This window comes from Taeniopygia guttata, chromosome 1A, assembly GCF_048771995.1.
Source record: "Taeniopygia guttata chromosome 1A, bTaeGut7.mat, whole genome shotgun sequence".
NCBI classification, from domain to species: domain Eukaryota; kingdom Metazoa; phylum Chordata; class Aves; order Passeriformes; family Estrildidae; genus Taeniopygia; species Taeniopygia guttata.
This window is the reverse complement of record NC_133025.1, coordinates 32,341,197-32,364,866: the sequence shown is the minus strand read 5'-3', so window position 1 is coordinate 32,364,866 and position 23,670 is coordinate 32,341,197. Positions and strand designations below refer to the sequence as shown.

At 40.5% G+C, this 23,670-nt stretch overlaps 1 protein-coding gene across 2 annotated transcripts; it reads left to right on the top strand.

The window, feature by feature from the left end:
• The first annotated feature begins 1,294 nt into the window (after window positions 1-1,294).
• KICS2 (KICSTOR subunit 2) lies at window positions 1,295-10,846 on the top strand. 2 transcript variants are annotated; one of them, XM_030258901.4, is made up of 4 exons: window positions 1,296-1,605; window positions 3,579-3,652; window positions 3,731-3,867; window positions 8,099-10,846. In XM_030258901.4, the coding sequence occupies exons 1-4, from the start codon at window positions 1,371-1,373 to the stop codon at window positions 8,913-8,915; spliced, it is 1,263 nt and encodes a 420-aa protein (XP_030114761.1). In that variant the 5' UTR covers window positions 1,296-1,370; the 3' UTR covers window positions 8,916-10,846. The 2 variants fall into 2 exon arrangements, with proteins under 2 accessions (XP_030114756.1, XP_030114761.1); XM_030258896.4 differs by having other exon boundaries at window positions 1,295-1,605; window positions 3,579-3,867.
• The last annotated feature ends 12,824 nt before the right edge of the window (window positions 10,847-23,670 follow it).

Below are 23,670 nucleotides of genomic sequence, written 5' to 3'. Positions count from 1 at the left end.
CACAGCTGTGATTGCCTTGAACAGGTGTTTCAGGTGCTGACATAAATTACTGAAATATCCCATCAATAAATCAAATTTTAATACCAACGTTCCAGGTCAGAGACATACGTTGTCAAGCAGCTGTAAAATCCTACATCCATTTTGTCCCTTTGGCACACTAAGTGAATAGTTGATTTCAGGGAGAAGGCAGCTTCTGGTGCATGCAGAACGTAGACTTAGCTGTAAGAATAAAGACCTCATAACTTCAGTTAAGCTTCTTCAAATTGTAAGCATTTGAAGCCAAAATTCTAGTTTTAATTGGAACTTTTTTTAGGGATGTTACATGCTACTCCGAATCAAAGCTCAAGGATGCGTACAGAGGTGCCTGTGCCTAGAAAAGTGATGAAGGTCTTGGCAGATTTATCCTTTTATATTAGACCAATGAGTGAAAATTATGACAATTTCTATATCCAAACCTGAATCCTTAGGCTACTTTGTTCACAGTAAGAAGCTTGCAGACACTGTAGCTGAGATTTATTTAAAAGGCTTCTTCATACCTAAGGGTGGTGGTTGAATCTGATGCCCATTTTCAGTGATGGTGTTTCCTGAACAAAAGGCAGTCAGCTACTTAAATTAGTACACTGGTCATACAAGTGTCAAAGAACTGATGCTGTGTTTTGTCCAGATATCAGCTTAAAAACGGCTGCAGGTGCTATTAAAAGTGTAGGGAAATACTGTTCAGAGGGGAAACTGGGAATGTGTCCTTTCTGGGTTGACTGGAGAGCTGCTACTCAGTCTGGAGAGGTGCTGTCTGTCAGCACAAGGGCGGGTAGCTACTCTGCAGAACTGGGACCGGTCAGCATGGCCACAGCTCCCCGCCCGTGACTCAGCCGTGTGCTCCTCATCGCCTGCACGGAGAATCAGTTCAGGCAGTTTTTCTGACTGAAACCAGAGCTGAAGGAAATAGGATTAATGTGGGCAATCCACAATCTCCCCAGTCGCAATGGAGGGAGAAACTAAACCCAAAGTAGCTGGAGAGTCCTATGGGAGTGAAAGAGGCGGAACTAAGGGCTTCCGCAGGACCCTGAGGTTTAGAACTGTACAACTGAAAGTACAATTTAGGGGGAAGCGGGTTTCGCCTTACGCGCGCAGCAGGGCGGGGCCGCGCGCCCAGCAGGGCCCGCGCACAGGCTCGCGCAGCGCGCGCGCGCGGACCCGGCACCCGGCGCTCCCGCGCGCTCCCGCCGCCCCGCCCTCCAGCCGCGCGAGCCCCAGCCCCTCACGTGACTCCGCGCCGGCCGCTCCCCCGCTCCGCCGGTCACGTGATCCCTCGCGCGGGCGGGCGGGCGGCGGACCCGGAAGTGGCGCCAGCCGCGGAGGCGCCGGGCGGGATGGGGGAGTCGATCCCGCTGGGAGCGCCGGTGCCGGTGGAGCAGGCCGTGCTGGAGACCTTCTTCTCCCACCTGGGCATCTTCTCCTACGACAAGGCCAAGGACAATGTGGAGAAGGAGCGGGAGGCCAACAAGAGCGCGGGGTCCAGCTGGCTGGCGCTGCTGGCCGGGCTGGCGCACCTGGCGGCGGCCGAGAAGGCCTATCACAGCATGACCTTCCTGGGACAGAAGCTAGGTACCGCTCCGGGGAGGGAGGGACCGCCTCTCCCGCCCGTGCCGCGGGGAGGGCGCCTGGCAGCCCGTGCTCGCTCCCTGGGGACCCTGCCTGGGCGGGTGCCTAAGTGTGGGTCTGAAAAGCAAGTGCTGGGTTAGTGAGCGTCCGTGTGCCCGCTGAGAAACCATTAGTGCTGCTTTTAAAGAACGGACGAGAGGACACGTGCTGTGCAGGTGGCACACTGGCTGTTGTGCCAGTCGATGCATCTCTTCCCCGGCAGGCAGGGTACCTACCCGCCCTTCCCAAGAGTTAGCCAGAGGTGTTTCTGTGTTGAGATGCTCTGGCTGAGCTATAGGCAAAGATGACCTTACTGGGGTGACCAAAGCGTTAAAGCTTTTTCGCCTTGTATTAGCGGTATATATGTGTAAGTACTCGGGGCTGGAGATAGATAGCATCCTAGAGGTTATTACCCCCAGATACTGCAGAATGTCAGGAAGCTTTGGCCATGATAGCAGCTACTTTGTATTTTATCAGCACATGAATAGAAAAATTCTAAACTGGCACAGGATGTGCTTTCATGATGCTACCCTCTGGGCAAAGCTGCTTATTTTCTTTTTGAAGTGCAAATGGGTATGGAAAATGGATCAAAGGATACAAGTCTGATGTATAGTGCATTAAACCATCAAGAAAATTCAGCTTTGTTATTTAAGTGATGACTTGGAACTATTATAAGATCTTTACAGCCAAAACTCTGTCTATAAGGCTGACTTTAAAGAGTGAACTTTGTGCTTGCAGAAAGGATAAAGGTGACAACAGAAGGGGCAAAGTTTTTTTTATTTATTTGCTTTATGAACAACTGCAATAGATGATTCTTCCTCCTGCCCATGGCTGGGGGGTTACTCCTGTATTATAATGGGAGCTGTTTCACTATGGTAGCCAATTCTCTACCTTTCTACCTCAAATGTCAATGGTCACATTTGAACATTATATGTGGAAAATGAATGTGGAAAGAGATATACAGTATTGCAAAATTTATAAGCGGTTTCAAAGCAGCACCTAAATTTGGAATCTTCAAAAGATTCAGACTCAGTCTCTGTGGTCTTTGCTCTGCTGCAGCTGTTGACTGCCAGAATGGCACATTAAGTCTTCTGTAAATAGAAACTATGAAATAAGGCTAGTACATTTCTACAGTCTTTTTGTAATGTCAAAGTTAAATATCTTTTACTTTGACCCTTTAGTCCTCTCTTCTCTTCTTTTTTAAATTCCTCATAGTGTTGAGCAGGTAGAAAGGAGCACAGATGACTTCTTGTTCTCCCTCCCACCCTTCACGTTTTAGTTATGGATTAACTTGCACTGTGGTCTCACTGGGATAAAGTGTGATTATTTTTCTTTTGAATTCTGGTTTATATTTAGATTGTATAGGGACTAGAAACATTTGATTTGTATGCACAGATGTCACATGGTTCCCATTTAAAGGTTGCTTAGTGAATTTGTGTGTTTCATGATTGATGAGGAATTGTTAAGGGAGTTCTCTGGAAAACATCTAGAGTTATTAATAGGAGTGGAAGCTATTAAAATATTAAAATTAAATCACTCAAGTTATGATGATTTAATTCTTCTGACTTCCATAGATAACAGTATTTCCAGGTTATGTATCATAGTAGCAAATTTAACTGAACCCTAGGTTTCTTAAAAGTCATGTCATAACTGAGGCAGCTGTGAAGGAGTTACTGTTTGCAGCAGCCATTGAATGCTGAGACATGAAGTGGAACAAGCGTAGCTTGCTTGAAATTACATAAAGTGCTTCTGAGCATATGCTCTAATTCAGTTACGTGCAAAATAAAATACTGAATTTTGATTTTTTGTTAAAAGAAGTACTGTAATTAAACAATACTTACAAACAACTAGATCTGTAATTACAAGAATTTTCCAGTGTTGCTGTCTATCTTTGCTGTCCCAGGATTTTGGTAATACCTCCATATTTATCTGAACAGGTGGTCAGTCATTCTTCAGCCGAAAGGACTCCATCCGAACCATCTACACATCTCTGCATAATGAGCTGAAGAAGGTGGTGGCGACGGGTCACAATGCACTAGGAGGAACAGCTCCTCACTTGGAAGAGCTGCTTTCTCACCTGTCTGAACAGCTCTGTTTTTTTGTTCAGGCTCGGATGGAAATTGCTGACTTCTATGAAAAAATGTACACGCTCAGCACCCAAAAGTTCATTAACTCTGAGGAACTGGTAAACATTTTGGAATCCATCTTAAAGAAATACAGTTCAAGGTCAGTGCTTCTTTGCTGGCAGTACATACTCAGACATGTGATCTGTAATTCCTGATATTGAAGTTCAAAGCAAACCTAAAGACTTCATTGTCTTTTGACTGCTGAGCAGCATAGCTCTTCACGAATTCATGTGTGAAGTCTGTGCTGGCCAGCAGCATCAGATGCATGAGATTTCTTCCAAAGAAGAAAAATAACAAAGGGAGTCTGCTCATGGCATACTGTGAGCTTTCCTCCTTATGCCTTAATTAATGCTCAGCATGTTCATTTTCAGGAGAAAGGAAGAGTGATTTTCCTTCTATAAGATGCAAGGCTTCCTGAACTTTTTTCTTGGTAGGGGAGAAGAAACAAGCCTTAATTTCATATAGACTTCAGTAAAGGTGACATAAATAACGCAAATACTTCTTAAGAATATATGTCTGCTTAGATCTAAAAGCTACACCACAACTATCTGGCCTAGCTGAGAGGGCTCTATGGTGTTTTGTTACCACTTTTCTCCAGAGGTCTTGAAGCCAGTAGGAGGAGTACCTCTGAGACTTTGGTCCTTTCCAGTATGGTTTCTTGAAGTTAAATTTTCATAGTTCCTGTTACAAAAATCCTGGGATTTTTCTAAATGTGGGTAGGTTGGGTACTTCACATATAACATATGCCTTGAAAGTGGTGGCAGTTTAGAAGAGAATTTTTGAATGCTTGTCAACACACAAATTCTACCTCTTCATTTCAAACCAAAAAAGGTAGCCATTGTAGGAAGTTAACTGTCAGATGTGGTTGAATTTCTTTAAATCATTGTTAGTGAAATAGTGTCTAAGAAGACTTTTGGAGAGAATATTCATAGGTCTTACTTTTTTCAGTCATGATTTTTATAGTGTTCACCTAGGAAAAATGAAAATAATTCAGTGCTGCTTTCTGATATTCCAGATTGAAGCATTGCAGCTGATTCCCATATTTTTTTAGGGATGCCTTTGGCAAATTGCTATGCAATTTTGCAGTTCAAAAGTCAGAACTAGTCTATATGATCTTTGTAGTGATGTGGTAACTTCAAGGGGTAAAGGAAAGGAAGTTTAGGGTTTTGGGTGTTTTTGTTATTGGCAGTTTTGGTTTTTTTTTTTTTTTTTTGTTTTGTTTTGTTTTTTTTTAAGTTGATATCTCTTGTACACTAACAACTGCCTTCTGTTCTGAGCATGTGCTGAATCAACAGCACTGTTAAAAATCTGAGAACTGAAATTCTTACTTTGATGAAGTGATTGAAGATGATACCTGATATGAAATGTTTTACTATGCTATTTAAATAAATTTCATGGGTACATTTGTACTTCTAAGGCATTATATGTTATATAATATGTTTATATAATATGTATTATATAACTATATATATTATAACACCTAAAAAAAATAAGTTATGTCTCCCTGTAAAAAATATTGATGATCTTGCTTTGGGTTAACAAACAATCTTTATGATGGAGACAATTTAAGATGCTGTCAGAACTAATTAAATAGTTGCAGCTCCTTCCTAGTGACATGCAGAATATTTCTGAAAAAAGTGGGTATAGTCATATATTCCTTTAGTCCTTCCTTTTAGTTTCTTTGTAGCTCAGATCAGTTTCTGGAGTGTGCTATGTTGATATGTACTGGCTGCTAGGCATTTCTGCTTTACGGGTGAAAGATCAAATAAACTCATCCTTACCCAGCCTCTTCCCTCTGTCAATATATTCCTCACTTGTAGTTGAGGATGTGTGCCATTATTTCAGTCAGCTGTGCTAAGGCCAGACCGGACATTTGTTTTTTTTAGATAGGTTCTGGCCTTGGTTTCTTTCCTTTACGTGTGAAAATAGCCAGGCAGATAACATAGAGGAAATAGCTGGTAGCTGTAGAGGAACAGCAGAATTGACAGTTAACTACACATATTGTTTGTATCTGAAATATCATTAATTCTTGAATAGTTTAAAGCTATTTTGTTATTATTTTATTACTACGTATTGCTGACTTGTGCACAGGCAGTATTCAGCGTTTTCCTTTTTCTCTTGAATACATGTGGAGAAGTAACTTCTCTTGAAGTTTTTAACTGTTGGTTGGGTGAGATCTTAAATCAGCATCAGAAGCAAGATCCTTTAAAAGCTTAGTATAAAATGAATAAGTAACTATAACACCTATTTTGATGTAAAAATTTTTAAATGCTTAATGTTTTTTATCTAGTCAGCATTGTGTAATATGTACATGAATGTATGATCTCTGGAAGGAAATAAAAGGAAAATGTGGCTTCTTCACAGTCTGCAAAAAAAACTAATATCCCTCTGCTTTAGGAATGATTAGGAGGAAAAAATCAAATTTCCAATGTGTTTTTAAATTTTTGACACTCTGGCTTATGAAATACTGTAAAAACTTGTCTGTTTTACATGATACAGAGCTCAGTGAGATGTTTCTACATTATAAAACTCAGTTACAGCAGTTACACTTACTGCATAACCCATCAGTTTTTTCTGTAACCATATCAAGCTTCTCAGCTGTGGCTGAGCTGTGTATTTTTCAGTAGAAACAGTTCAGCAAATCCTGCTGGACAGTGCAACATTAGGAAAGCCATGAAGCAAAGTAGAAGCAGGAAGCTGTACATTAGAATGCTAATCCAGGAGATTTTGGCAGTGCTGCCTTAATAAGGATTTTTAAGTTGATTCCAAGATGGAAGAAAACTTTATTTATCTGACTGCAAATGTATTTAAATCACTGTGCTGTGTGTCATTTGATGGGACTGCAACAAATAATGTTGCACAATGCTTTCTGTTCCCTCTTAAAATACAGAGCAACAGAACTGTTTTTCTGGTGAATACCAAAACCATTGGAGAGATTTAATGTTGACTGTTAGAAATTTTTTGTTGACTCTTGTTTGTTCAAAGAAATGCAAATATGCTCTGGACTTCTCAGCCCACCAAAGTGGTTATATATATATCTGCTATAGCAGGGCAGCCTGAGGGTTGCTGACATGTGCTGTGTGCAGGTGCCTGATCACCCAGCCGGGCTAGTTTGCCTGACGTGGTGCATCAGCTGGTTTATGATGCTCTTCATTTTATTTTCTTCAAATAAATTTGCATCTTAATAACAAATCTTTGCAAGATACAAATTTTGGCTTCCAAAAAAAAAAAAGACCTTACAGAGATCACTGATCACTGCTTACAGATCAGTTATAAAATAGATATTTCTCACAAGCCAAAGGAAAAGTAGTGGAGAGGGGATGAAAAGCTTGACATTTTCATTCTCTTTTCTGGTCTACAACAAAATGAAGTGTTTTGATCTTGAACCCAACTATTTTCAAAACAGGTTGTATTTATTGTGTCCTAGAAGCTGACAGGAATAATGACATTGCTTTAGTTTTAAAAGTTGGGAAAATTCTGTATAAATTTTATTGTTTTAAACCAATAACAAGACGCAAGATATTTTTCTGAAGTGAGAATATAAATCTGTCTTTACTTAAATGGAAACCTCATCAAGTCTTGTCTTTGAACTGTTCATTTTTCTTTATTAGAGACCTCTTTGAATCCTAAATGCCAGTGAGGGACCACATTTACTAAAAAGGCCACTTCTTTCTAAAGTTACATATTTTACATTACAGTTTTTCACTGTTTCAATTAAGTATGTTATTGCTGATGTTATAAATTACAAACAATTTGAATATCATGGGAAGACAGGTAGACTGCATCTGTATTTTTTCTAAATGTCAGGGAAAAAAGTGAGAAGAGAAGGAGTTAATTATGGTTCCAAAAAGCAAAACCAAGCTCAGCTTGGCTTCCTCATAGCTTCCCTATGTGAACAACAGATTTATAACAGAATTCCTTTGATTTAACTTGAAGTCTTACTGATGCTCCAGAGTCATCAATACATATATTACTGCCAGAAGATATTTTAAATTGGAACAAGATCACCTGAATTTAAAAAGAAATGGTGTTGTAGTAGTACACAGATTAAGATAAACTGCAATTTTTCTTGAACTGATGATATATAACTCCCTTGTTTTGATAAATGTCTGACAGGTGTTTTTTTTGTCAGATGTGAAGAGCTGTTTGTTCATGGAAATAGTTACCATAATTATGTAAAAGGAGCTGTTCTTTAAGAGTATTATTTTTTGATTTACACTTTGCTCTGCTTTGATGTTTGATCTTTTGTCTCTTAACTGGCAGATAGTATCTGACTGTTTCACCATTGTGTACAGCAGTTCTCATGTCTTGACTAATGTTATGTTTTCTAGATTTCATCATCCAATCCTCAGTCCTCTTGAAAGCAGTTTCCAGCTGGAGGTAGATGTGCTTGCACACCTCTTAAAGGCTCAGGCTCAGATCTCAGAGTGGAAGTTCCTTCCATCCCTGGTCAATTTGCACAGTGCTCACACAAAGCTACAGACTTGGGGCCAAATTTTTGAGAAACAGCGGGAGACCAAGAAGCACCTGTTTGGAGGGCAGTCTCAGAAGGCTGTGCAACCTCCACACCTCTTCCTGTGGCTGATGAAGCTCAAAAACATTCTCCTTGCCAAGTTTAGCTTTTACTTTCATGAGGCCCTTAGTCGACAGACAACAGCATCTGAAATGAAAACTTTGACTGCTAAAACAAATCCTGATTACTTTGGGAAAATTTCCAGCTTCATCCGGAAGTATGATGCTGTCAATGTTTCCTTAATTTTTGACAATCGTGGATCAGAGAGTTTTCAGGGACATGGTTATCATCATCCCCATTCATACAGGGAAGCCCCCAAAGGAGTGGATCAGTATCCTGCAGTGGTGTCTCTGCCCAGTGACAGGCCGGTTATGCACTGGCCCAATGTGATCATGATTATGACTGATAGAACCTCTGACCTCAACAGTTTGGAGAAGGTTGTTCACTTCTACGATGACAAAGTCCAAAGCACCTACTTTCTGACCCGCCCCGAACCTCACTTCACCATTGTAGTTATTTTTGAGTCCAAGAAGTCAGAAAGGGACTATCATTTTATTTCTTTTCTCAATGAAATTTCACATTCCCTTAAGAACTCCAAAGCTTTTGCAAGCTTGAAACCTGGATCCAAAGGGTGAAGTACAAACTACTTAAAGTTGTCAAGGCGCTATGCTAGCCTTGAAGGAGCTCTAGCTTTCAAAGTTACATAAATTTGTGATTCTCAGAGTCTAATTGAAAAGGAACCATTTTTTAAAATGTTATAAGTTCTTTTTTTTTTTTTTTTTTTTTAAGCTAACAGACACTTGAAAAGTATTTTTGGGCAGTACTCAGTGGGGCAACTTAACTGTGGGGTGGTAAAGGGCAACTGTGGGGTTTTTTTGATGTGGTTTTCAATTTCCAATATGATTTATTTTTTTAGTCCACAGTTTTGTTGCCTCTATCAGAAAGGAATATATGCACTTTATCATAGTCTGATCATTGACTGTCTTCTACAGAGTTTATTGAAAGTGTGGTGAGGATGGAAGATACTATCTTTTACTATCTTTTCAGAAAACTGCATTGCCTGACAGGAATGATTTCTGGGAAATAAACACTGATGCAAGGGAATATTAAAAAAGTGAACCTGCAAAGACACATTTTAAATAAAAATATGAGAATCAGAAAACTTACTATTGTTAATTATAATTTTGTTTCCAAATTGTTTAAAATGATAACTGAGGTTTCTGACACTCTGTTAAGCACTGGGAATCTGTTCTAAAGGCCCTGTGTCATAAAGCTTGGTCACTGCTCCAGGACTTGGGCTGGGGCAAGAAAAGCTGCAGCATGGCCTGGAAGGCTGGTGTTCTCTGGAGTGCTGTGGCAGTGTGGGCCCAGTCCTGGCTCAGGCTGACTGAAGCAGACAAGCTAAATTTGAGCAGGTGTTCTAGAAGGAACAGCTCCATGGAAAAAAGCACCAAGGTTCTTTTCAGTTTGTGCTTTTTGTCTGGCTAACTTAAAAAAGAAAAAAGAGGTGGTAGAAAATACCCTTTGGAAATAATTTATCGTCTAATAAGCTGTTAGTGGCAACTTAGATTGTTTTCAAGTTTTTATAACTATTTTTTCTCTCTGTTCAATTTTAAATAATTACATAATTAAGCCAAAACACTTTGGGGATTTGGATTTATATATATAGCCTATGCAGTACTTTTACCTCATTCTTTCACCACTTCTAGGCTGCAGGGTTGGAATAAGTATGTTTTCTAATTACCTTGAAAGTGCTTTAATTTGGAAATGAGGGTTTCCAAATACAAGAAAGGGGTCAATTTGGCTGTGCCTCTAGCCTTACATTGCAGGATTCTTCTGACTGTTAGCTATGCAGTTCTGCACGCACTTTGATGGGGGTTCAGGAGAACTGATGTATATATAAGTGCAGTAATGTGAGGACATTAGTTGACACTGTGTAATGTATAATAGGATCATCAGGTTGGTTTTAAAAGGGAGTTTAAGTCAGAATGTTAGCTTCTGTTAAGATTGAACTATAAAAGATACTTTTGCTAATGTGTCTTTTAATGATTCCCTTTCTCTCCCACAGAAGGTTGTGGTAACTTGTCTTGCCTCTCTGCAAATGCTGACTTTTTACAATCACATAAGCCCATTCTGTTCTTGAAATACAAGCTCTGACTTTCTGCTCTGTGCCCAGTGGAACCTTCTGTGCTTTCTCTAACTGTATGCAGCCTGTTTTGAATATCTGTGGTACTGCCTTTTACCCGAAGTCTTGGTCTGAGTGCAGCGCCACTTGAAAAAGCCCAGTCTACTCTTTGCCACTGGAAAATAGCAGGGGTTGCAAATATACCAGCAGCTGGGGAGCACCTGGTTTTTGTAAGAGTGTTACCCTTTGCAGCTTGAATTGCATTTTAACAGGACAAAGTTGCAAATGACAGTACTCGGAGAGTTTGTGTGCTTCCCTCTGTGGGACAGTGACCTTGTAATACCATGTAGTTTTGACTTCCTCAGCCTGAATAACACAAAAGAAACTGTCACCAGAACTGATTCCCAGCCTTCAGCAGTATAAATAAAGTGTTGTACAAAATCTGTCTGCCTGCACAGTACTTCACTGTCATAATATCTGAGGGAAAGGAGAGAGAAAACTGGGGGAAGAAACTGTGTGTGGTACAGACACGTTCATTTCTGAGTTGGAAGAGGTGGAAAGGAAATCTGCTGCCCTTTGAAACAGACTAGCAGCTTTTACCAGCTTCTGAAATGTCTAGAGGCTGTTCCCAGTCGTTTTTATGGGGAGAGGAAAAGGAGGTGACTGTTCAGCAGACTTGGTAGCTCACATCACACTCCTGTCATTGTTCTTGGCAAATGGTGTCTCAGAAGGGAAGGTATACTGGGTGATGTTTTTGTGCAGGAGGAGGTGGTTTGCTGCAGTTTTTTCTTCAGAGGATCTTGGGGAAGCAATCACAGGAGCCTTGTGGCTTGTAGGTAAGAATTTCTGAATATTTCAGTTGATGAAGAACCAAAGGGAGCCATAACCGTTACTCTTGTGGTGTGTGAATGGAGGGAATGGGAGAGATTTCCAGGCAAAGGGTAGAAAGAATTGGGTGCTGGAGAAACTTGTGGGGCTGTCTCTGAGTCCTGTGGCTGTCCTGTCCCTGTGGCTCTCCTTGCAAGATCTCAGCCTTAAATTAATATAACATGGGGAGCAGAAAACTCAGGCCATAGGAAGTGGCTGGGATGAAGACAGGTGAAGCTGAAGAGAGAGGTGACAGAATCAATATGAAACAGTTTTGCAGAGTTGAGGTGTGCTGTGACCCAAAACAAAATGTGGGGAGTGTGAGCATGTGGAATGAATGAATATTTATAGTTTTGTCAGATCCGTGAACACTCACGGCACAGTTTCTTGTTTGATGCTTTATGGAGTTGATGTTTTAAATTACAAATGAGGTGATGGGGAAACTGTTGGGTTCAAACTGGAAGATTAGATATGTGGAAGAAATCCTTTTGCTACGAGCATGGTGAGACATTGGAACAGGCTGGCAGAGAAGCTGTGGTTGCTCCATCCCTGGCTAGGTTGGATGGCGCTTGGAGCAACCTGGTCTAGTGGAATGTGTCTTCAGCCATGGCAGGGGCTTGAATGCAGATGGTCTTTAAGATCCCTGTCAGCCCCAACCATTCTGTGATTCTGTATCTATGATGTAAAACTGGCTAGGCCAGAAATAAAAACCTGCATAATTAAGCAAGGGGGAGAACATATCTGTGGAGTAAGTAAAGGTGACCAGAAACTCAGTAACTGGAAAAAAATGCATTCATTACTAACTCCAATACTGGAAAGATTGATCAGTGTCTTTACTATAAGAACTGGAAAACAAATAGACTTTTGCTGAACTGGGGGATACCCCATCTGCCAGCTTTTCCTCTACACAAATTTAGCTAAGATTAAATGGGCTAATGTACTTTGAAAGTCATGTATAAAGGACTGCTGTAAATGCAAGGTGTAAAGATATCTATGATAGCATACTGAAAGCCATTGCTTCCAGATATATTTAAACATTTTTAAAGCAAGTACTGAGATTTGATATTCCCAGTGCCATTCAGATTGCTTAGAATAGCAGTGTTGAAGCTTGTAGCAAATTTCATGTACCTCATCACTTGCTCGAGTCCATAAGGATACTGGAGGAATATTTAATTTAGTATCCTTTGCCTGCAAATGTGATTTTGACAGCAAATGTATTCTAAGAAGTCTGATATATTTTATATTTATGTCTTGTTAGCTGTTTTCTTTTGCGTGTGGTATTCAGTTTTTTTCTTGAATAAGACATTCTTTTATTCCTTCTCCATTTGCATAAAGACAGTCCAGGGACTGGAAACAAATATATTTTGTATTGTGCTGTGAAAGACTGCAACATAGGCAAAATACATATAATATTCAGGCTTTAATGATCTAAAAGTAATGGAAGCTCCTGGTATCTGTTTAAATGCTAACACCCAGACACCTAGTGTTAATCTAATCCACTTTTTAAAAAAATATTTCCACTATAGCATAAAGTAATTTTATGGCACTCACACAGTTAATCGCTGCTCTGGTCCACTCTTCTTCATATATGAGCCTTTTGAGACATTTGTCTCAAAGATCATTCTAGTAGTGGTTCTTCGACATCATTTTTCTGAGGCTTCTTTGTGTATGTGCTTCAACCTGCTGCTGCCTTTGACTGCACTGGGTCCCAGTCTTCACATAAACAAGCTTTTCCTGAGAAAATCAGTAGTGTGTTATACTTCATTCCTCAAGTCCTGTTTTTTGGCCCACTGCCTACAACCCCTCATCTTGCAGAAAATAGGATGTCACACAGCATGACCGATCCTGGGCTTCTGGTGAGCTCTGTGGTTGCTTCCAGAAGTGAAGACACTAAGCTGACTTATTTGGCTGAAAAGTTTGGTGTTTCTGCCCTGTTTGCTCCAGAAGTCCTGTTTTCAGACTCCCAAAGGTGTAAGCCAGCCATGGGCTGCAACTGTGGGAAAGTAGGAGCTGTTTATTGGGAAAAGCAGAAGAGGCTCTGGAAATGAGAATGCTGACAAAGTAGAACTTTGGAGAACTGGCAAAAACAATATACAGGTCAAATGCAAGATGGAACTGCACTCTGATTTCATGCTAGCAAAGGACACATTTAAACATGAAGTCTTTTTTGGAGGATAGAGGTAACAGGTTTTTGAACTGAAATTGCTTTAAGTACTCAATAATTTTCTCCAGGAACTGCTTCTTTCCTTCTCTGGTGCATGCATGCACTCAACACATGGTCTGACTTATTTTGATCATTGCTATGGAGTTTTTCTGGGGGAGTTTGCCTGTTTCAGTAGTACAGTTCTCTCTTAAGTTTCAACCTGGTGTTGGCAACCGCTGGCTTTGTGGTAGGGTAACAGAGTTCTCCACCTTGCAGCTGGCACCTGGCTGTGCCCCAGCTGCACAAGGCAGTGGCAAGAAGAGCAAAATTTAAGAGAAAGGGAGACAAGTCACTACAAGAAAGGCTTGGGCAGATGACAGCTCTGGGAAAGGCAGGGAGAAAAGAGTCATGGAAGGGCTGCATTGCAGATGGACTGTGAGCAGAAGATTTTTGTTGGCCTCTCTGCATTGCTGGCCTAATTTCATGGGAATCCATATAAATTTTATGTGCTGGAGAAGCTGTGTTAGACCCCACCTGTAGTTGCAGCTGCTTGTTTTATGTGACTACTTTAAATTAACTATACTCTTGCTAGTAGGGTGGTGTTCTGTCTTTAGGTATCAGCAAAGCAGCTGGTTTTGGACAGATGATTAAGACAAGCATTGTGGTATCCTGTTACTAGCTGTAATATACTGCTACAATGCTACAAGCTAACATCTGAGGCTTCAGAGCAGTGAAATGCTGTGCTTCGTTTGTGCAGCTCACTGCTGATAAGATAAGATATTTAGTGGCACTAAGTTTTTGGTTCCAATGTATGCATAATTTGCTGTAAAGGTATTGAGAGGCTTTTTAATGCGTACAAGTTGAATTCCTCAGATCAAAGCCATAAGGAGCCAACGTCACTATGGTCCTGTATTGGGATGCACAACTTTGAACCAAGAATTGTAAGGTTCCTGTGGGAAGGATGATGTGATGTTTGGTGAAACGAGGGCCAGTGAGAGATGCTGAGGTTAGGCTGGGGGTGTCCTTATTAAAGTAAATTCCCAGCCTTTGATTTTGCCTTGGAGTTAGTTCTCTCAAGGAATCCAGGCAGATGGAATTGTATGAAATAGCCTGATGGTCTCTTAAACATTTGTTTAGTAAAATGTCATACCCAATATCAACATAGGCTTTGACAAGGGGAATCCAAGTCAACCTCTCCCTCTTCCATGTGGTCACTCAGATGTTCAGCAGAGCCTCCAGGTATTTCCTCTGCTTTCTCAGGTGAGGTATAAGCTTCCTCTCCCTGGCCCTGGATGATTCTCTTGGCAAATGGGGGAGGAGAGGTTCAATTGTCTAAAGAGGAGAAGCTCATCTGCTTTCTGGGTGGGTGCAGCTCAGGACTGGTTCACAGCCATCGCTGTGAACAGTGGCCAAAGGGTCACCCTGCTTTCAGCAGGATCAGTGGTGGCTGCTGCAGCCTGAAGCTACAGGTTCTTCCAGTACTGTTGCTGGGGCTGTTTCTCCAGGAATTGGGAGTGATGCTTCACCAAAGACTGCCATGACTGCCTGAGACCTCCATATCACCTAGAGGTAAAACTCTAGGAAGACAGCACTTAAAGAGTGAAAACTTGGGTTATAATACCATTCATGTGAGGGCTCTGCATTAGACTTGTAGTGGGAAAGCTGAGGCTGCTTTTGCCTCTAGCAGTACAGCTGGCTCCTGTCCTCAGTCTGAGGGATGCCAGTACTTGTCAGAGGGATGGGGTGAGAGATTGTGAGCACTAACAGGTTTCGCTTTCTGCTTTTAATCCCATGATGCAAATCTGCGCAAACTGTTTTGAAAAGTTAACAGATTAAGTCCCATTCTAGATGTAGAGCTCGTCTCTGAGTAAAGTGCCTGGAGCTCTGCTGAAAGCAAGATGTGTAAGCCAAATAAAAGCTGCCTTTCCTTTCTCATCCCTGTCTGCAAAGAGCAAGAGCAAATTACTTTCAAGTGTCATTAGATAATAGCTTTTTGGGAAAAACCTGATCCACATTTATTCTTACAGAAGCAGAGAATGAGTGCAGTGAATCAAGTCTCCACCTCACCCTCCTACGCAATTTATCTACAGTTTTGCCTGCGAAGTCAGTGGAATGTAGCCAATCAGCCATCTCCACTATGAACTTACACTTTGTGCTCAGACTGGCTTTGGTTGGAGGACTTCAAAATTTTGTATGCTGAATTTTCCCAGCATAAGAGTTACCTCAAGCTGGCTGACCTGACTGTACCTTGCAGCAAGAAAAGCAGGAGGCAAATTTCTGAAGTTGTATGTTATTCTCTATCAAGTATAAAAATAAATGGGTATAAATCTTGCTCCAGCCTAGTGGGATCTGTGGCACTATCTAATTTTTCTTGCTATCCCTCTAGACTGAAATGATATCCCAAATCTTTATCTCAGAAAATGTAAGGCTCTCAATATCTAAATATGCTGTGGGTGCCTCAGGCTCACCTCTGGTTAGGACTGATTTGTTAAAATAATGGATTCTAAGTAAGGAATGGCTCATTCTAGTTGTTTCTATCTGAAATTGCCAGAGAACGGTTTAAAAACCCCACTGCCACCTTACTGATGAATTTTTAGTATGTTCAAAAAGGAAGTGCAAGTCAAGAGATGGAACAGTCACAAGATCTTGCTACATCTACCTTTAAAGCTGTCAAGGGAAAATATCTTCAGGAGGCTAAGATAATAATATATTGAAATGATAAGGCTTATACTTCAGAGTGTAATTTGCTCACCAAACACGGAAGAATTTATCTATCTGGAATGTTATTCTGCAAATCTGCATTAAAGGTACTTTATTATTTTATGCTTTTCATGGTAGCATTTTCTTGAGCACTTATAAGTTATGTTTGAATTGAGCCAGATACAACATTTTCCAAAGCTGCAGAGATTCAGAGACTGCAGAATATGGGCTTGAAATTCAGTGCAGGTCAACAGATTCCTATTTGCAATTTTTGTACCATTTCTTAATGCATGTGATTGATATGTTAAACCACATCTGCTTCAGTAAAGCAGAAAAAATGCCACTAGAGGGTGGTATTATTACAGAAAGAAAAAAGTAATTAGGAATCTCTTTCCAGAATAAAATAATGTATACTCTTCTACACATTTATAACATAGGATAGATTTTATTGCTCTAGTCAGATTTGTTTGAGTCTTGTTGCCTTTTTTCCCCATACAGTGATTTGTAGTTCTGTTTTAGCTGTAAACAGCAATAGCAGGTATCTAGTTTCATACCTTAATGTATATAGGAATACTAAAATTATGTTGTTTCATCTTCTCTGCATGACAGTTTTTTATTGATTACCAAAAAATTTTTTAAAAGAGCTTTTATGGTTTTTTTTTTATCTTGAAAACTACCCATTCACTTAAATTTGCATTTAAGTTTAGAAAAGATGGATTGGGTTTTTTCTTTCCTTTTTTTTTCTTCTTAAACAGTGAGAAAATGAAAAGAAAAATTGCTTACCAAGGCTGTGCAGTATGACCTGTTAAAGGCCTCATAGGGAACATCAGACTAGGGTTTAAGCTTAATGCAAAGCAATAATAGGATTTTGATAGTCTTCTGTAGGAAGAGCTACTATGGTATACAAGTATAAATATATATAGCATAACAGTATGTGTGTGTGTGTGTGTGTATGGAGTGTTGTATAATCATATGTACATGTATGGTATCACCACATTGTACCTCTGATAAATGGTTGTATTGTACCAGCCAAAGTACAGCCTGACCCCTGGGCACTGGGGGCTGAGGGCAGTGCAGGGGCTGGGCTCAGGCCCTGGGGCAGATGTCCTTGTGCTGCTTTGGGTTGTGGTAGAATCACAGAATGGTTTGGGATTTTGGATTGGGAGGGACATTAAAGATCATCTGGTTCTAACCCCCTTCCATGGGCAGACACAGGCCCCACAAGATGCTGCTGGGTCTGTGCTTGGGCACAAGGGCTGCAGGCAAGTGCCTGTGCCACCCCAGTGCTGCCCTTGGCATGGAGACGGGGGAGTTTTGCCAATGCTACAGCCTGCACCAGCCCCAAAGAGAACATGCAGGAGGCAGAGGAGGAGGGAAAGTGGAAGGAACACAAGGGTCAAAGGAGAAGCCAGCAGGACTTTCTCTTCTCCTGTCTGTCCTCCAAGAGGAGGGCAAGCCAATTTCATGGCACTTTCAGCACGACTGATGCACCTGCAGCACCTGGGGGTGGGGGCTTGGTGTGCCTGCAAGTCAGGTGGGGATGGTGTCCCAGACAGTGACAAACTCCTCCCAATCTGTTGCATTCTTTTGTGATGACAGCCAAGCTTGTGCTTCACCCTCTGCTCCCATCTGGGTCAGACCCCAGTAATAATTGTATTTATTTTCCTTTCTTCGGTGTTGGAAGGTAGCTGGATGTAAGGCATTATCTAGCCACAGCCTTTTGGGCTTTGATGTGATCTGAGAAGCATTAGTGTGTGTTTCCCTGCTGCTGCACACCATGACTATGCTGCCGGGGTGCAGCGTTGCAGCCTGAGCTGGAGTATTAAAATGATGATGATCACATGGGGTTTGGTGGTGCAGTAAATGCATTCCTACACCATGACAATGTTGAAATCATGGCTCTTCAGGGGACAGGACGGTGCCTTTGAACTGATACTGCGACTGCGTGTGTAGGATGCAAATATAGCACGCAAAGCCGCCCTATGGTGCACTGGATTAATAGAACAGATTTTCAATGAATCATTGGGAAAATGAAATTTTCTACTTGCATTTAATCTTAGCCTGATAAATCACCTAGAGAGGGGAGGGGAGCCACAAATCCAACATAAAATATATGCAATTAGTGTTCCGATGATGAGAAGACTTGGGTTTGGAGAGCTGGCAGTGGTGGGGAGCTTGGCTGGCAGTGTGGGGCTGGGGGAACATGGAAGGAGTTTGGATTACACTGCAAAAAAGACAGATTGGGGTGGGAGCAGCAGCAGGGCTGAGCTAAGCGCCCTGGTGGCTCCTCCTCATTTGCACACTGGCCATTGAGTGTATGGTTAAAAACTAATAATGTTCAGCCAGTTGCTATAGCAATGATGTGGCACGAGTTGTCATGGTGATGGAGCAGAATTTTTCATCACGTTCCTTCAGGAGGGTGATGGTTGTCATTCTGGAAGGCTCTGAACCTTTTGCCTGATATGTACAGAAACTCTTGCACCTGCTGCAGTCCAGTTAACATGCCCTTCCAGTGTCATTACCTGGTTTTCCATGTCCTCATGCTAAGTTTTTCTTTCACATTTATAAAGTTAAATAAGCCATAAATTGCTAAGCCAGATGTAATTATATGCACTATTATTATACAAGGTGTATATTATTATATAAGGTGTGTTAATAAAACATAATTCTGGCACTGGGGCTGCTCCCAAACACTTTGTGTGTACTCTTCACCTCTGTATCTGCCAATGACACAACTCAATGGGGCATTAGGTGCCCATTTGAAAAAAGTAATTTTAAGCTGATTTGCTTCAAATACTCCCATTTAATACAGAAAAAAAAAAAGTGTATTCTGCCTTGGAAATACATCATTTTTGCAGTTTTGTTTAAATTGCCTTTGCTTTCCCTTACTCCTTGGGCTTTAAGAACAATACACTGTCTTTTTCTCTTACTCATGAGTTAGGCACGAATTCCTCCTTGTCAGGGCCTTTTTCTTATAGGTGATCCAGAGGACCAGGGCACTGTATGTAAATGCTGTTGCTTTCAATGATTCTTTCTTTAGGAGATTGGGTGTAATGCCTATTTTACCTCTGTAGGAACCATGAGCATAATTATCAGCTATGTTTCTGCAGTTGTGCAAGAAAGCAACCTCCTAGACTGCAGGGCACATCCAACAATTTGGTTTTGTAAGGATAAAAATCCATTCAACTTGATGCAGGGTGATGGCTGTTTTAAAAGAACATAATATTCTGTTCATCAGCTACTTTTAAAAATCCCTAAATCCTTCACCACATGTTAGTTTCTCTGCTAAGCCATACACTTCAAAATGAAGCCTCATAAATGGCAGCAGTGGTGTTTCACATCAGGGCTTACATGTTGCTTTCATAAACACCGATTTGCAGTCACCACAAAGTCCAGAAAAGGGAAAATCTGAATTTGGGGTGGACAGTCTAATAGCACCAATATTTCCTAAGTATCTCCAATTTCATCTTGTCCTGTGCTTTCTTGCAGATAAGTTTTGGGTATGCCAGCAGAACTGTATTAACTGTCAGGAAGCATAGGAAGAATATTGGCTCAGAAGCATCTTGGGATTTGATTCTGTATAGTGCTGGGGAGGAATCTAGGCTATGCTGGAGGCTGTGTCACTTTTGATTTAGGAAAGTAATCATAGATATGTTTTAAGTCCTTTTTTCTTTAAAAACCTCTGATAACTGTGTGCTTCAGCATTCTACTGACATGAGGAGCACCACTGGCACATGTCCTGGAGTACTTGTTCTAGTTCCTCTAAGCAAAGGCAAAATCCAGCTCTTACAGCACCACTGTTGACATCTACAGAAACCAGGGTGGGTTTTTTTTTTTTTTTTTCCTTTTCTTCTTGTTTGGACCTTTATAATTACTCCAGTAAATGATGTTAAAAAGAACTAAGAACTACGTTTCAGAAATTCACTGAGCTGTGTGGTTTCCACGTACTAATATAAGGAAAAAAAAAAAAAAAAAAAAAAAAAAAAAAAGTGATGTATTACCATTTGTTTGTTTTTCATACAAAATATTCCAAGCTTTTGCTTGCTTGAATCTTTCAAGTGCTGGACTTAAATCCAGCGTGTCATTGGGTTGTCCCATTGACACTAAAAATTAATCACAAAGTGGGAGGGTTTGTGCAGTGCCCATCTTATTCTTCCGATGTTGCATCAGCACTGGAAGCCTTTCAAAGCCACTTCATATAGTCTCTGCTCTCTGCTAGGATCTGCTCAGTTTACTTTTGTTTGAGTTAATGCAAGTCTGTGGTCATGGGGCAATTACAAATAAATGAAGTATGAAATACTACATAGGATTTTTATTTGGATATCTAGTCAGGCATAAACTGTGATGTCAGTGCAGCTGTGTCCCAGATCGGGTGACGCCAGTGCATAAAGATTTGTAAACTGTGCTATTGTTCTGCAGGTATAATATTGTATATGATTTTTGGCAAGTGACCTCAAGAAATCTCATACCAAGGTGATTTTTTTCTACCTTATCAGTCTTTCTGATGATGAAAGACAACCGGCTCTTGAAATAATCAATGTCTCTTGCATTTCTCTGGTACAGACTAGAAGATTTATGCCCCAACTTGTTGAGTGTTCCCACCCGTCTTCTTCCCAAGTAAGAGACAGTTTCTGTCACTGTATTTTAAGAGAGGTGGATTTAACTGTGATCAGCTGCTGAAAAACTTTGAAGCTCGATGAGATGAAGGATACTGTTGGAAGTCACACAACTGACTTCTTACAGCAGAGACTGCTCACAAGATTAGAGGATGTGCAAGTCCACTAATGAGTAAATTCAGGGGAGGAGGAAACTTTGAGGAAACTTTTCAGTGATGTTAAACTACCTCTACTAGATACTGTTAAACCTCCTATCTTTAGGGAAAGTATTTATTTACAGGGACAGCATTGGTTCAGAAATTTGTTCTCTTGTTAGAAGGAATATTGCTGCAAATTATTTTAATAGGAAGTTCTGATGAGGGAATGTTTGTCCTAGAGATTTTTCCAAGATGTTCAACAAATTATTGCAGTTCGTAAGTTAGTAGAGACATTTTTAAACAGAAGTGAAAATCCTCTGATATGTATATCAACTGCTTCCTTACATGTCTAGGAGTGTTAATGAGATGTTGCAGCATGCTACAAAGAACTACCAAAAAAAAAATGGTCCAATGTGGCCCACCCATTTCCTTCTGTGAACAGTCAAGAGATGGCAGGCTCTCGATTCTCTGCCATGAATGGACTACAGAACACTGCTTGTCAAAATGCAAAGTCCAGGAGGGAGGAGAAGTTGGTATCCACGTGAAGGATGCTCATGAATGGATTTTCATGGTGGAAAACACATGCACTGCATCAAAAATGATTTTAACGTTGGATATTATCCCCTTTAGTCTTCCTAAATATGAAAATACATGTATATTCATAAAACACTTGAGGAATGTTATCCCTGTTTGGTGGGTCTGTCGGCTTAGGAAAGATATTAGGGAAATTTGCAAGAGCCTTGGGAATGGAAACACCTGTCTTCCAGATTTGGGGCCGGGGTGTGAAACCTGTTTGCATGTGTTTTCATATGTGTGTGTAATGGAGACTGGTAACAGAAACTAAGAGATAGTGATTTTGTCCTTGCAGAGACCCAGAGGTAGTTGGTTGCACAATAAATGGGAGAAATGAAAAATGATGTTGTAGCAGTTTAATCAAGTGGTTTCTAAAAAAAAATAAATATGGAAATTATTTCTCTATAAAACACTCTAAGATGTCACCAAGGGACATTTGATGTTATCAGATTCATTTAAAAGGAACAAGTCTCAAACTGATAATGTTTCTGAAAGGTCAGTGGCTGCAGGACATTTGCAAACCATGAATGATTAACAGATGGAGTTTAAAAAGCAGCGAGTTTCCATCCCTTCCTGTGCTGCTCACAACAGAAGGAAACACATAGGAAGGATCTTTACGTAGGTAAGAGCTGAAAATTGTGAGTATGGGGAAAGACTTGCCACTTATAAGAGTGTTAGGAAAACCTCAGGTTATAATGACTTATAAATATACCTGAACTCCTCTTTGGGGTCCTGCCAAGCCATGGGCAGCATGTGCTGCTGGAGGGAGGAAGAGCAGTGTCCTCAGATTGCTGAGCTGAACTCCTTAAATAAAACACAAGGCTGCTAAATTTTTCATCTGTTTCTCTCAAATAGAAGTTCTTAGTCTGACAGCTTTTCCTTTGCATTCTTAAGCGTTACTATTTTAATAGCAATATTTGGTCCCCAGTGCCCTGACTCGTACTTTGGGTTTTCTCTGTGTGCCCTTGGGGCTTTCTCTGCTGAGGGAGATGAGACATCCCAAAGCTGTTTGCCAGAAGTGACCTGTAATTTTCCAGTAAGTCATCGTGCCATCAGGAAATGCCACTTTGTGTAGCTCAGGATATTTCCTGAAGACGTACTTCACAGCAATGTTTCATTCTAGAAAGACCAAAACAAACAAAAAAGCATTTTTCTTATGTTAAAGCAGAGTTGTTTTATATAAGATTTTACAATGAAATGCATTTATCCTATAAGCATGAAAAATGCAGCAAAGCATTTCATTAAAATATTTCTTTAGGAACAAGTTACAGAGGTTCTTTTGTCGATTTTTATTATGGAAAATATATTTAAGCTTGCAGAATTTGCTGTGAAAGGGGAAATCCTATTAAAGCCAGCTTTGTTTTCTCTCTCTGTGCTTCTTTGCTTTGGTTTATGTCTTGTATTAATGAGGTGCTCAGCTGTGCAAGAAATAATGTTTTTCTCAGTTTGTGGTTGACTTTTTGATTGCTTAAACTTATTTGCTGTATGATATCTTTACAGTCCAAGTTTTTGTAATTTATAACTTAGGTATACAATATTTCACAAAGATGCAATGTAAGGTTAATATCCTATATATATGGAATGAGAGATGCAGTTGAATTTAATTCTGGAGTCTCTTAAAAATGGCAGGACTGTGGTTTGGTGTTTGAATCTGGAAGAGAGCTTGTCACTTGTAAAATAGTTAGATTTAAAGAGAGGCTGTTGGACAGTTTGGTTTAGGCCTTTTGGAACATTTTTTCTTTAAAAAAAATCAGACAGTATATTTTGTAGTACAAGCCAATAGAATAAGTCTTATGTTCCTGTATAGGTTAACTTGCTGGGGACTGGGATTTTGCTGGAGGCCAAATGCCAGTGCTCCCACCATGAAATGTGCATTCAGCTCCCCTTAAATGGTAAACCCCATGGAAAACCCACACAAATTATGAGAAAATGTTATGAACTGAACCATGAATTTTTAATATTCAGTTACCCTGAGGTACAAGCTAGAGCTTAAAATAAATTGTTTTATATTTCATACTCTGAGTAGTGCATGTAACAATACACGAAGGAAAATGAAGTTTCCAAAGGACTCTGCTTTGGGTTAAACAGAACAGTTTTACGGACAATCATTCTGGAGACACACTTGTACCAGACCTGCGTACAGACAGAGCTGTGTGTGGGCACAAAATCTGGTGGTGCCTTTCTTTGCCTGTCTGTGTCTGGTGTCTCACCTCCTGCATGATGCAGGCT